Raw genomic sequence first — 12,863 nt, forward strand, 5'->3', positions numbered from 1 at the left:
TCATAGGGACAAGGTAAATGGTACTTTGAAGTTGTCACAGGCTAAGTATCTCAGGAAAGTTCTTAAGAGGTTTACCATGGATGGTGCAAAACCAGTGAGCACTCCATTGGCTAGCCACTTCAAACTTACCAACGCATAATCTTCGAAGATCGAAGAAGAACAGGCTTACATGGAACGTGTTCCATATGCTTCAGCTATCGGTAGCATAATGTATGCTATGGTTTGTCCTAGACCAGACATTGCACATGCAGTCGGCGTGGTTAGTAAGTACATAAGTAATCCAAGCAAGCAGCATTGGGAGGTAGTGAAGTGGATCCTTAGATACTTAAGTGGTATTACAGACATGACACTTTGTTTTAGACGAATAGGTATCGGGTTACATGGTTATATTGATGCAGACTTGGCTGGTGATATGGATAACAGAAAGAGTACTACTAGTTATGTTTACACATTGGGTGGTACAGCACTGAGTTGGATTTCATAGTTACAGAAGATTGTGGCCCTTTCTACAACAGAGGCTGAGTATGTTGCTATTACTGAAGCTGGGAAGGAGATGACTTGGTTACAGAATTTCCTAGTAGAATTGGGTAAGACGCTAGAGATAAGTATTTTGCATAATGATAGTCAGAGTGCTATTCATCTTGCAAAGAATCCGGTTTTTCATTCTAGGACAAAACACATTCAGCTGCGATACCATTTCATTCGTTCACTTGTAGATGATAGAGTCTTGTCTCTTGAGAAGATTCAAGGTAGTAAGAATCCAGCAGATATGTTGACCAAGACAGTTACCATTGACAAACTGAAGTTGTGTGCAAGTTTGCCTTCAAGATTGATGAAGGAAGATTGAGTTGTTGTGGCGTTCCTCTATGTGATGAAGATGATGAAGAGCTTGTGTTATCAGGTTCCAAGTGAGAGATTGTTGGGTCGGTGGACCCTGATAAGTACTGTTCACTCAACCCTGCTGTTCACTTAAACGTTAGGTCCAATAGGGGTTTTGAGGGGGGCCTTGCCCCAAGAGAGAGGGGGGTCTAGGGGGGATTTACCCCCCTCGGCCTAAATTTTTTGGGTACTTTTGTAATTCCCATGTTGCTTCCGTGTAATCCTAATTCTATACTTATAAATAGATGAGAGGCGTCTCTTTTAGGTTAAGAGAGTTGTATTTTTTCTAATCATAGTAAAAACCGCAATAGCCGTGGATGTAGTCCTATTCTGGGGTGAACCATGTAAATCCTTGTGTTCTTTTGTGTGTGATTTGTTTGATTCTTTTTTTCTTCCTTGTTTGTTATTTCGTGTCTCACTGATCTTGGTTAGGAAGGGTCAATTCCTAACAGATATCAGCAAAACAATAACACAATAATTCAGAACATACCTTAGACTCACGGGGGTGCCCTCTTTATATAGTGATCAATGTCCTACTTCCCCTAGAAGTCTTACTTCCTAAGACTCTATCATTTACAAAGATATTACTTATCACAGACTTCTCCTATTTAGATTAGGATAAACTCTCTCAAGAGTCCAACCTTACCCAAATAGGAAATCCAATATCAACTAGGACTCTTGTCCTTTATCTAAATATCTCAAATTTTGATATAATCACATCAAAGCTAGGCAAATTGGATCACCTACGTGACAACCTAGGCCATGTGGAAAACCCAAAAATTATGTCCCCACAGTGCCAATGTTATCAAATCCAATCATGAAAACTTCCACTAAACACCTACAATATATATCTATATAATAAGGCAGCTCAGTTTTTGAATTTTGACCTGACTCTTATACCTGTGTCAAAATTTGGATCATTAGATTGAGTTAATCTAAGGGCTCAAAATATCCCACACCATTTGTCTCTCATTTTGGACAGACAGCCTCTCAGTCTCACTCACTCCCATTTGTCTCTCCCATTCATCTGTTTTTTATTTCAAATTTTGAAAACACGCAGCCCCTCTTTCTCTCTCTCTCTCTCTTCTCCATCAGAGCCCAACCTTCCCTGTCGGAGCCCATTCCCTCTCATCATCTTCTCTCTTCATCTTCTCTCTTCCTCCCTCTCTCTCCCAATCTTCATTAGCAATGGCAGCCCCAAACCCCATTGACGACGGAGCCGTTGCAAAAGAGGAACAAGGGGGCTGCAAAGAAGATGATGAGATGATGAGGCAAAAGGGAACAATGGCGTTACATACGGTTCAGGTGAGCAAACCTGGGCTTTTTCTTTAGTATTTATATTTCTGTCACAAGTTTAATTTGGGAATCCATTAGATAAACAAGTCTGTGTTTCATCAATGCTTTCTTTTTTTGATCAATGATTGTTTATCGGGGTTTAATAAGAGAACTCTGCTCATAGTTGTTTTTGTTTACTGGTTTGTTCTTCAGTTGGGTTTCTTTGATTTTGCATTAAAATGTGAAATTGGTCCAGGTAAGGAGTGTTGAAGACGGGTTTCGGGGGTCATGGCACTCTGGAACTGTGATTGCCTGTGAAAATCAGGCTCGAAGAGTCCAATACGACCATCTTTTGTGCGACGACGGTTTGCAACCTCTCATTGATTGTATAAAAGTCCCTCCTGTCATTGATGGCATTGTTCCGGCCATCAGGGTAATGTGTAACCATCGGGGTTTGATAAGGCCATTGCCACCACCGATTGATTTTACGAAATGGCCTTTCCACTACGGACAGTGTGTTGACGTCTATTATAATGCCAAACTGTATTCAGATGAATATTCCTTTGAGAATGATAATTTTCTTTTTCTTATCCAGTTCTGGATTGTTGAGGTGTGATTTGTTTGTTGATGAACAAATTTGATGATTAAATATTGTCACCATAACTAGGCTACCTAATTGCCAAACTGTAGGTTGTGATTCTGGGGTCAGATATTAAAACTCCACAAATTGGTTTGCAAGCCCTTGCTAGGGCCCTATCTCAAAGAGGCATCGCAAAGAAGATACAGGTGTGCCTCATTTGACAATTAAAAAATAATTATTATTAACTATTAATATCTAACATGTGTTTTGTTTAACTTTTCAGGTTATTGCTAAGGCACGTGTGCCAATCGTCAAATTTGTAGAGAAGAGAAGTGGCGTTGCATTTGATATAAGGTTCAATCAAAATTTATCATTTTCATTGTATTCAACAAATTTCCTGCTAAAGCATTCATGAGTGTGTTTGCATTTAGGCTACCCATTTACTTCACCCATTTTTTTGTTTATTTTGTTTTATTATTATTATTATTATTTTTTGTCTTTACAATTTATTTTTTCTGTCTTAACATTTTTGTATGCACCGAATTGATTGGATATATAAAATCATTGAAGGGTTCTGTGTGGGTATTTCAAGTTTCGACAAATACTATATTGGTGATTTCTTGAATGCCATGTAGCTTAGAAAGGTCTTTAGGCAGCCTGCTAGGACGTTTCTTAAGTTTTTCCCTTGGCACTTTTTAATCTATGTTCTTTTGACAGTAAATGTTGATCTTATTATATATTTGTTGTATCTTTTTTGTTATAGTTTTGATTTGCAAAACGGACCAAAAGCTGCTGAGTTCATAAAGGTTTGTTTTGATGTCTCTCCCTATGATATAATCTTTTGATTATTCTCATGATTGATGTATATAGACACCCACACATAATAGTTGGGTAAATAGTTGATTAGTTATGAACACATAGTAAATGTAAATGCACGAGTTCCTTTGATTTGGTTTTTGCAATTTCTAATATATATGTGGTTCTCTTTTCAGAATGCTGTATCTAAGATGCCCCCATTACGGCCATTGTGTTTGATCTTAAAAGTTTTTCTGCAGCAAAGAGAGTTAAATGAGGTGTGGATTTATTTATTTTATTGTGATCAGTTTTACTACTAACTTTTTCTTCTGATTTGACTAATTTTAGAGTCTTCAATATACAGGTATATACTGGTGGAATTGGTTCTTATGCACTCCTTGCAATGCTCATAGCAATGTTGCGGGTAATTATTGGAATCTGTTTTAGCATGTAGAATGTTATGATGTGGGAATCAGATCAATCAAGTATCAACCACAATTTGATTAAAGGACCAAAATGAACTATTATAACCATGAGTTTATAACTACCATATTCTTGCACATTTGTATTGAATTATCATCTAAAATTATCATTTCAGTTGTCAAATGACTGTAGCATGTTATAGAGGAAACCTCATATTGTTACTCAGTTGATCTAAAGGGTTTTATTTATTTATTCTATTACCTGTTATCAAGAGATGTGTTGTTATTTGCATTGTCTCAAAGTAAATACTGTGTTGATCAAATAATGCTTAATACTAACTGTTTTACTAAATCTGTATTTTTATTAATTTTATTTTGTTTTCTCGATTTGTTGCTTCCCTTATGATACATTTGATTATGCAGAGCCTCAGTGAGCAGCAAGCTTATCCAGAACATAACTTGGGAATCCTTTTGGTATGCCCTTTTTTCTTTTTTTCCTTTTTTTTTTTTTTTTTTTTTTTTGTGGTTCCCAGTAAATATACTGTGTATGCTCTCACTTCTCCTGGAGTGATTCAGATTTTCAACAGATGACCATGTTAAGATGAAATTCCTGTCAAAGTGAATTTGCATTGGGATTGTTTGAGCACCTTAATATTTTAGCTATAGGTGCTATAACAGAGATATGCTAAAAAGTAACCCACCTAAAAAGTAACCCAGCTATAGGTGCTAGAGCTCTATAAGATGACGTGCAATCATAATATTTCAGATATAGGTGTGCTATAAATAAAGATACTGGTAAAAAGTAACCCGCCAATGTAAAAATACTAGAGCTATAAGATGACATGCAATAGAAAATTGGTTTTTTATTTTATTTTATTTATAAATTTGCAGATGATACCATGCATGCATAAATTTGAGCAAGAGTGGCCACTTCAAGTTTCTGTGAGGCAAATTTGGTATGAAGTGAGGGTAAAGAAGGCTTTTCAGAACCTTGTGGAGTGAACTTCTACACTCAAGGGTGTCTGGAAAAATTTGGTGCGGGAAGTTATTTTTGATAATTGTAAGCTTGCTTTAAATCACTTTTTACATGAATTGAATTCATCAGGGGACTTGGCACAGGATGCCCATGGCCTGCCACCATCGTCCGAAACTCATCTTGATGTAATATCGAGGCCTGAAGCTAGGGTCTGCAATTTAACAAAAAAATTTAATAGTATTTTAACTTACAGACCCTAGCTTTTTGTTAAATTTTTTGTTAAATTACAGACTCTCTTTTCTCACCCTCCTTCGCTGACGCCCTGTCCCGTCGCCTCCGAAAATGAATGGTTTTGAATGTGTTTATGAATGGTTTTGATTCCAAAAATATTAAAATGATAAATGAACCAGCACAATTATTAAAATGGGTTTTTGAATGGGTTCTAAAATCAATTTTCATGTATTGAATTTCAGAAACTTATCTTTATTTTGTTTAATTTAGTTCCCCTATGTAACTATTTTGTTTATATCATTTGGAGTATTAATTATGTGTTTCTCATTATATTTTTAACTGTTCCGTTTCTCTACTTAATTATGTTTAATTCAGTTTCATTCTCTCTCTTTCGTTTTTCAGTTGTGGTAAGTATCTTTTATAAGTATTTGGTTGTAATCTTTGCTTAAAAAAATAGTACACTTAATTTTATTTAATGAACCTTGGGTTTAATTTTAGTTAGATTCATGCCCATTAACATTGGTTTCAAATTTGATTATTTTTTTGTTGCCTACTAATTGTTATACATAATGCTTCAACTAGAAAATGAGTTATGTATTATCACAGGGATGGAAACTCAAAGGAGCATGATCATCCAAAAATGGATACTTCACACAAGGTAAGCTTTAATTGTTTAAAATTTTAATTTTGTTTGGTTTTATAACAAGACTCTCTAAGTCTTAATAAAGAAAATTATTCGCTCCCCTTACAAAATTTGAGTTTAATTCTATTTGGAGGTTTGTATGATCTATCGGCATTCTCAATTGATCTATCTATACTATTATTTGCTTTTCTATTCATTTGTTTACTTTAGTAATGCATACATGTCTATTTTCACTTCGCCATTGAATGACATAATTCAATTGACCATAATAATTATGTTCAATTCTTCTTAATTCATAGCTATTGATTTTCCTATTTCTCATATGTATTTTGATGTGATTTTTCATGTTACAGTTTCTTTTGATGCAATTATTCTTCATTACAATTTCTTCCGATTTCTCATATGCATTTTGATGTGATTTTTCATAGCTATTGGTTTTTTGAAGCGAATTTAAGCGAGTGATTTTGTTGCAGATCATTGATCCATATTAGAAACATTGGATTACGTTGCTTCTACCGGTGTGTCGTTGGTTGGCTCTCTCATGTTAAATTATTTATTTATTTATTTATTTTTGGGTTAACTAGAGTGATTCTTTTGTATCAAAATGTTCACTGACCTGCATTTGAAGGAATTTAAACCTGATAAAGCAAAAGGTTTACCATTTATGATACTAATTCAATAACATTCTTTTATTGAAAGTTATCCCATTATGATGTGGATAAAAATCTAAAATTTGTTATTTGGACTTTAAATTTAGCAAATATTTCTAAATTCTTTGCATATGTTACATTCAAATATATAATTCATTTTTTGGACTTTCATTTTGAAATTTATAAATGCTTTCGCTTATTCAATATGTAGAAGCAATTTCAGTTTCTTACATGTGAAGTTTTAAGTCGGAATGATATTACCATTTTGAATTTGATTTATTACCATTGAGTTTCGTAGCACGTGATACTAAAAAAATTATTAGCAGTGCCTTCAGGCACGGGTCATCCCTACAGTAAAAGCAATATTTACAATAATATACACTTACGATTCACATATTCTTACTGTTAATGTTTTTCATTACAATATATAATGCCTAGAAAGACCTGGAGGACATTTCATGTCCAAGTTTGACATTGAATTTTTAGGTTCCTGTAGGCTGCCTAGAAAAACATGGAAAACATATTCATCCCAATCACACGTAATAAAAATTCAATATCAAGCTTGGGCATGCACATTCAGTTTCACCAGTCATGATTTATTTTCATTTTATAGTGTTAGATTTGATTTGTTTGGAATTGTAGAGTATAGTCTGTTAAATATATTTTTATAACTGCATTTTAATCTTAATATTATTTACACCGTGCCTTTAGGCACGGGCATACGCTAGTATATATATATATCAAAATATTTGTCTAGAAGAGTATATATAGTGTATATAATTGATGCTTGAAGTCTCAATTAGACAAACACCATTGTAGCTCATGGAGACACATGAGGTTATTAGATGGAGAAGGAGTGTGTGTATCAATTGTTAAATTTGATAATGTGTATTTTGCTGGGTGGATGTGCAAATGTTTGTTGGGTTGTTTATGGTGATGCATTTGTATGATATCTAATATACAAAAATAAATTTTATTGCAAAACTTCAAGCTTGTATCATCAAACCATCATCCATTAATACAGCACCAACATTGGGATGATATTAATGTTGATGCATTAAAAGCAAATTGAAAGTATTGACTTGCTTCTTTATAATACAAATAAAGTTATATGCACCAATTGGTATACCAATCAGTGTACTAATGAATGATGTGGCATAATGTTAGAGGCTTTGGGTCTTTGTAGTTTATATAATGGGTGGAGTCCATAGTTTTAAAGTGACAATGTCATAGCGTATGTTGGTACACTAATTGGTATATCAATTGATGCTTATAGCACCACTGTTGTAATACTAAGGGACCAAAAATTGATCTCGGGGCATGGAGATATAGCAGGATGTGATTGATTATTAGGTTTTGGCAACAATCAAGGCTTAATCTTGTGGAAACAAAGCATGTGAATAGGGTTTATGAAGAGTGGTGGCAATAGCCCCTACTTTTTTTTTTTCTAAGGACCTCGCCTGTTGATATTTTTTTAATGACAATTATAACCTTAATTAAAATTACTATAATGGAGACAAATTAAAATGGAACACCCACCCTTACGAAAACAACACTCAGAATTGAATACCCAACCCTATCAAACCAAATTGAACACCTAACCCTTATGGTCTATCATTCTTATTCATTCTCACTGTGTTCTTGAGCACTTACATCCTCCATAATCCATCTTCTTCTTGACAAATTTTGTAGACTCAACCAAACATACCCGTGTTTTGGACATTTTATTGAAATCTCGTTGTCATTTTTGGTTAGTTTTCTTAGGCTAGTATAATGATGATTTATGCGCAATGATTGTTAGGGTGGAGGATTTGAATTTGATGAACCAAACCCAACCCAACTCAAAACCAAACAGAGCTATGCATATATATAGACACACAGTACAGAGTATTGACCGCATACACACACACCCAAAGGGTTGTTAATTTTTAGAGATAGAGATGAAATCATGAGCTTCTTTTTTTTTTTTTTTTTCTTTTTTTTTGTATATACAAAGAGGGTCAACCACCCTAAAAAATTTCCCATCTCTCTGTGAAGAAGCCTCAGTTTCATTATCTGGGTTTCAATCTCTCAAGATTTTCTTTTCCTTTTCTTCACTTTGGAAAAATCGGTATGAGATTGTAATGGTAGCTTAGGTGAGTGTGTAATGTTTTGGATGAGAGATAGTTTTGGTATTGTGTAGAGGGTCCTTAGAAATTTTATCAATGTTTAGATTCTATAAGTGGGAGTTCAAAAAATGTGAGGTCCTTAGAAAAAAAGTGGGGGCTATTGGCACCATTATCAATAATGTTAATTTTGGGTTTTATAAATTAATAAATTTAAGAATTATATGTAACAAGAAATGTAAACTTTTATATATTATAATTGAGTCATAATTAAGTTTAAATAATTATATAAAGCTTTCAAGTTTCTTCTCTCTTTTCAATTTAGACCTCCGTCAATTATTTTTCTATACAATATGTTGTCTAAGTTTGCATGGACCGATTCCTGAGCCAACCCTACACCCAAGGGGCAAACCTTCTGAGCCCAGTGGATGATGTTATTATGATCATAGTATCCATTCTATTCAATTAGAATCACCTTGGTTGTTGTGGATTGCAATGCGATGATTGTTTCAGTTTGTGTGCATCCAAGCTCAAGAGAGATAGAATCTATGGACCTAGTATTAGATGTTATAATGTTAATACAGTGTTATTTATCAATTTTGAGGTATTCTGGTGAATTAGAAATCCCAATACACGAAATGCGTCATTTTGCGCACATCTTAGACTACTTCGATTTAAGATTTAGAAGAAGGACTCCATGAGCCTAGTAATTATTATTTCTATGTTAATTATGTGTATTTTATTTATATTAGATGGCCTTGTAAATTTTGTGAATTAATAACACATAAATCATACTTTTACTGTATTCATTTTGTACAAAATTGAACTAGGATTTTGTAGGGAAGTCCAAAATCCCCTAACAAACCATTTTGCATAAAATTTGGCATCCAAGAGGCAAGCAAAACCATTCCTATCTCTCTCTGTTCTCCAAGTCTTCCATTGCCTAAAATGAGGAGCATATTTTCTTTTTTTTTCTTCTTACATAAGCATGAAAGAAGAATTATCGACCTTAATCTTTGTGCAAAACAAGATAACTTTTGTATAACCCTCATAAATTGTGTATAAGCTTGATTAGTTTGAATTGAATGGCTTGATTAATTCTTTTGTTTTAAGATGAGATTTGGACCCTTCAATTAGAAAATGGATTAATAATTAATGGAGTTAATTCTTAATTGAAATTGGGTCTTTATTCTTCTATTTTAGAAGAGATAATCTCCCTCTCTCTCCCTCAGTCGGGCCCTCCCTCTTCTTTCTCTATTTTCTTCCATTATTACACATTTAAGAGCATAAATTTTCTTGCCTAGGCTCATCATTATTGAATTTGAGAGTGATTTAGCTTTTGTCATATACATATGACACTTTAATGAGTTTATTAGAGGGTATTGTTAGAAAAAATGATTTTATGGTGACTTTCATGTGAAATTAAAGTAGGTCCCAACCACTAGTTGAGGTGGGATCAAATGAGTCTAGATTCTTTGTAATAAGATCTTTACATTACAAAAAGAATGACAAAAAACGATTAAGAATTGAATGAGAACTTGTCTCATAAAGTTGGCCTCATGAATGAGGTATTGGGAATGGTGTGTAACCACCTATCCCACATTTATTGTAGATGAAAGTATTGATGGGTATTTAAATTCCAAGTTTGTGATAAGGGCATGAGCCCCTTGAGGCATCCAAATTTTCTAAAGGAATGGATGCTTCAAGGATAGACTTGGGTCAAGACTATGGTCCAAGTTAGTCATGCAAAAATATATATATATATATATATACCGCACGCGTGCGCGCCCTTGCCCGGACTGGGTCGGGTCATGGGTCGTGGATCTTGGGACTTGGGCTTGAGGCTTGGGTTAGGTTTGGGCTGGGCCAGAGTGGTGGCCCATCAACCTAATCTTTTTTGGACTGGGTTTATTTGGTGACTACAAATATACACACATGTGTATATAGAGTATATAACTTACACATTTACTCTCCATTAGTTTTGCAGGATTTATTCCTGCATTGGTTGGATAGTTTTGCTTGTATTTATTGCTAGCTTTCATGGATGGGAGGTTCCTCTTATCTTCCCTATTGTGTATAAAAGGAATCTATCCTCTTTGGTTGGATTATAGAAGTTTTGCTCTAATCTTATAGTCAGTCTATACATATAGTTCTTCCTATATGAGAGAGTGTTGCCATTGCTAGTTTGCCAGAGCTAAATAGAAGGTGTTTCTAACTTAGCGGGTTCTAACCATCGTATCCTGAGAGATAGATGCCAACACACCTCTAACACCTACGATGGGGCGGCAAATCTGTTTTAAAGAGACTATTGTATCACATAGGTTTTGGTTCGCTTCATTTTCTTATTTCAGTATTTTATTTTGTTCTATATTTCTGTTTATCAAGTTGTAATCTCCAGTATGATTTAGTCCTATGATTTCTTGTTTTGTGATATAAATTTAATTAAATATGAATCTGTTTATTTTTATTTAAATACACATTTTGTACAACAATCTTATAAAAGATTTTATGTTTCTCATGGAATTAGACAAATAGATTCATATGCAATTCGTAATACATTAATTTCCCCACTATTAGTTCTCCGCTTTGCTTCTGTTAATGAGGTTTTAAATTAAAAAATAAAAAAAAAGAAAATGTTTGTGTTTCGAGAAGTGAAGGATTTTCATAATGCTTATAGACTAGAATTGCGTGCTTATGTACGTAAATAATTAAATATTTTGTCCATCTAGTCAACTGTTCCAATTTATTTAAGTGAATAAATACATTCTACATGTTGTTTGGTTCTAGTAATAGTTGATGAATTTTATGAGCATGATTCCTAAGTTTCCTACCATGATTTGCATGCGTTTTAGTTTACATTCTACATGTAAATCATGAGCATGCTAATATTATACAGAAAAGCTATAAACTAAAAAGCATGCAAATCATGGTAGGAAACTTAGGAATCATGCTCATAAAATTCATCAATTATTACTAATTTTATTTCTAATTTTCTAGTATAATTTGCAAGCTTATTACTTTCTAATTTTTTTAGTTTAATTTGCATGCTTATTAGTTTCTAGAGTTCTAGAATTATTTGCATGTTTTGCTTTCTAGAATTTACATGATTATTTCTTCTACTTTCTTAGAATAATTATGCATGATTTTGTTTTCTAGGATTATTGCATGTTTATTACTTTATAGTAATTTTATATAAATTTTTCCTATTAAATTGTAATTTAATTATTTAGAATTATAAGTTATTAGTTTTGTTTTTTTAACTTGTCTAGCATTTTACTCTTTAGTTAATTGTGCTATTAAATAGATTGCTAGAAAAGGAAAAATTATTGCATTGCATGAGAATTTACAGTTTCTTTAGATTATTTGTTTTGTATTTTATTGTATTTTTATGCTAACTTTCTTTATAGGTGTACCTATGCGAAAGGAAATGAAAAAACAAGAACAAAACCAAATGAATAGTATTTGGGACTGCAAAAATTGGACTACTAACCTTTTTATTCAACAAAAATACCTAACCATAGAAAGGAGTTTTTTTGTATCAAAAGAATCCTTATTTGGATTGGTTAATTTTTCTTATAATTGAAGCAATCTTTTGCTTGTGTTCTAGTAGTGGTCGGATTATCTAATATTTTGAAGTAAGTTTGTTTGCTTATAATTTTTTGGTAGCATTTATATTTGCTTGTAAAGTTTTGGTAGCAATTTTGATTGCTTGTAATTTGGGTAGCTATTTTTAATTGCTTCTAAGTTTATTTGGAACTTGGTTTGTTTAACCTAATTTATCCCTTGAAAAACTTAATTCTAAATTTGTTTCCCGTGGACAAGAAGTCAACATGTTCTTGAAAGTTTTGTCTAAGGTTAATTAGGTTTTAAGTGGGACCGGTGTTGTAATGACCCCAAAATCCGTATTCGAAATTACATTTATGCCCTTGTGGGTTAACGCATTTTAATTTATTGATATCTATTTGAATTGACGCATTATCTGTTGAGTTACAGCTTTAGAATTGAAATTACCGACCTTTACGGGTTCAGAAATCGAAATTGAGTACTTGGGTATGTTAATGGAAATTTTTAGAACTATTTGGAAAAATTAATTGAAAATCTAATTTGTCTCATTTGTTAATGCGCGTTTGGGAGGTTAACTTTATATTGCAAATTGAAGGCCTTAGAGGCTTCAGAAACCAGAATAGAAGACATATTTATGATCAACACAATTTTTAGAGTTATCTGAAAAGTTTAATTGGAATTTGATTTCGTACGATTCGTAAGGCCACGTTTGGCTCTCCCTTGTGTTAAGCTTGTGTGTGTGA

At 33.3% G+C, this 12,863-nt stretch overlaps 1 protein-coding gene across 1 annotated transcript; it reads left to right on the plus strand.

Moving 5' to 3' along the window:
* The first annotated feature begins 1,925 nt into the window (after positions 1 to 1,925).
* Positions 1,926 to 6,461, plus strand: LOC145790023 (uncharacterized). Its single transcript, XM_082867854.1, has 9 exons — positions 1,926 to 2,184; positions 2,411 to 2,587; positions 2,845 to 2,940; positions 3,018 to 3,088; positions 3,498 to 3,540; positions 3,727 to 3,807; positions 4,375 to 4,425; positions 4,843 to 5,816; positions 6,275 to 6,461. Exons 1-8 carry the CDS (start codon positions 2,068 to 2,070, stop codon positions 4,951 to 4,953), a joined length of 747 nt encoding a protein of 248 aa, XP_082723980.1. The 5' UTR covers positions 1,926 to 2,067; the 3' UTR covers positions 4,954 to 5,816; positions 6,275 to 6,461.
* The last annotated feature ends 6,402 nt before the right edge of the window (positions 6,462 to 12,863 follow it).

Source organism: Camellia sinensis, chromosome 1, assembly GCF_055761805.1.
Source record: "Camellia sinensis isolate YWXY chromosome 1, ASM5576180v1, whole genome shotgun sequence".
Classification (NCBI taxonomy): domain Eukaryota; kingdom Viridiplantae; phylum Streptophyta; class Magnoliopsida; order Ericales; family Theaceae; genus Camellia; species Camellia sinensis.

Bases quoted from the DNA above. Each gene is read 5' to 3' on its own strand.
- LOC145790023 (XM_082867854.1), top strand. From the start codon at position 2,068: ATGGCAGCCCCAAACCCCATTGACGACGGAGCCGTTGCAAAAGAGGAA. The intron at 3,089-3,497 runs GTTCAATCAAAA...TTTTTGTTATAG, and splicing joins GGCGTTGCATTTGATATAAG to TTTTGATTTGCAAAACGGAC. The intron at 4,426-4,842 runs GTATGCCCTTTT...ATAAATTTGCAG, and splicing joins ATAACTTGGGAATCCTTTTG to ATGATACCATGCATGCATAA.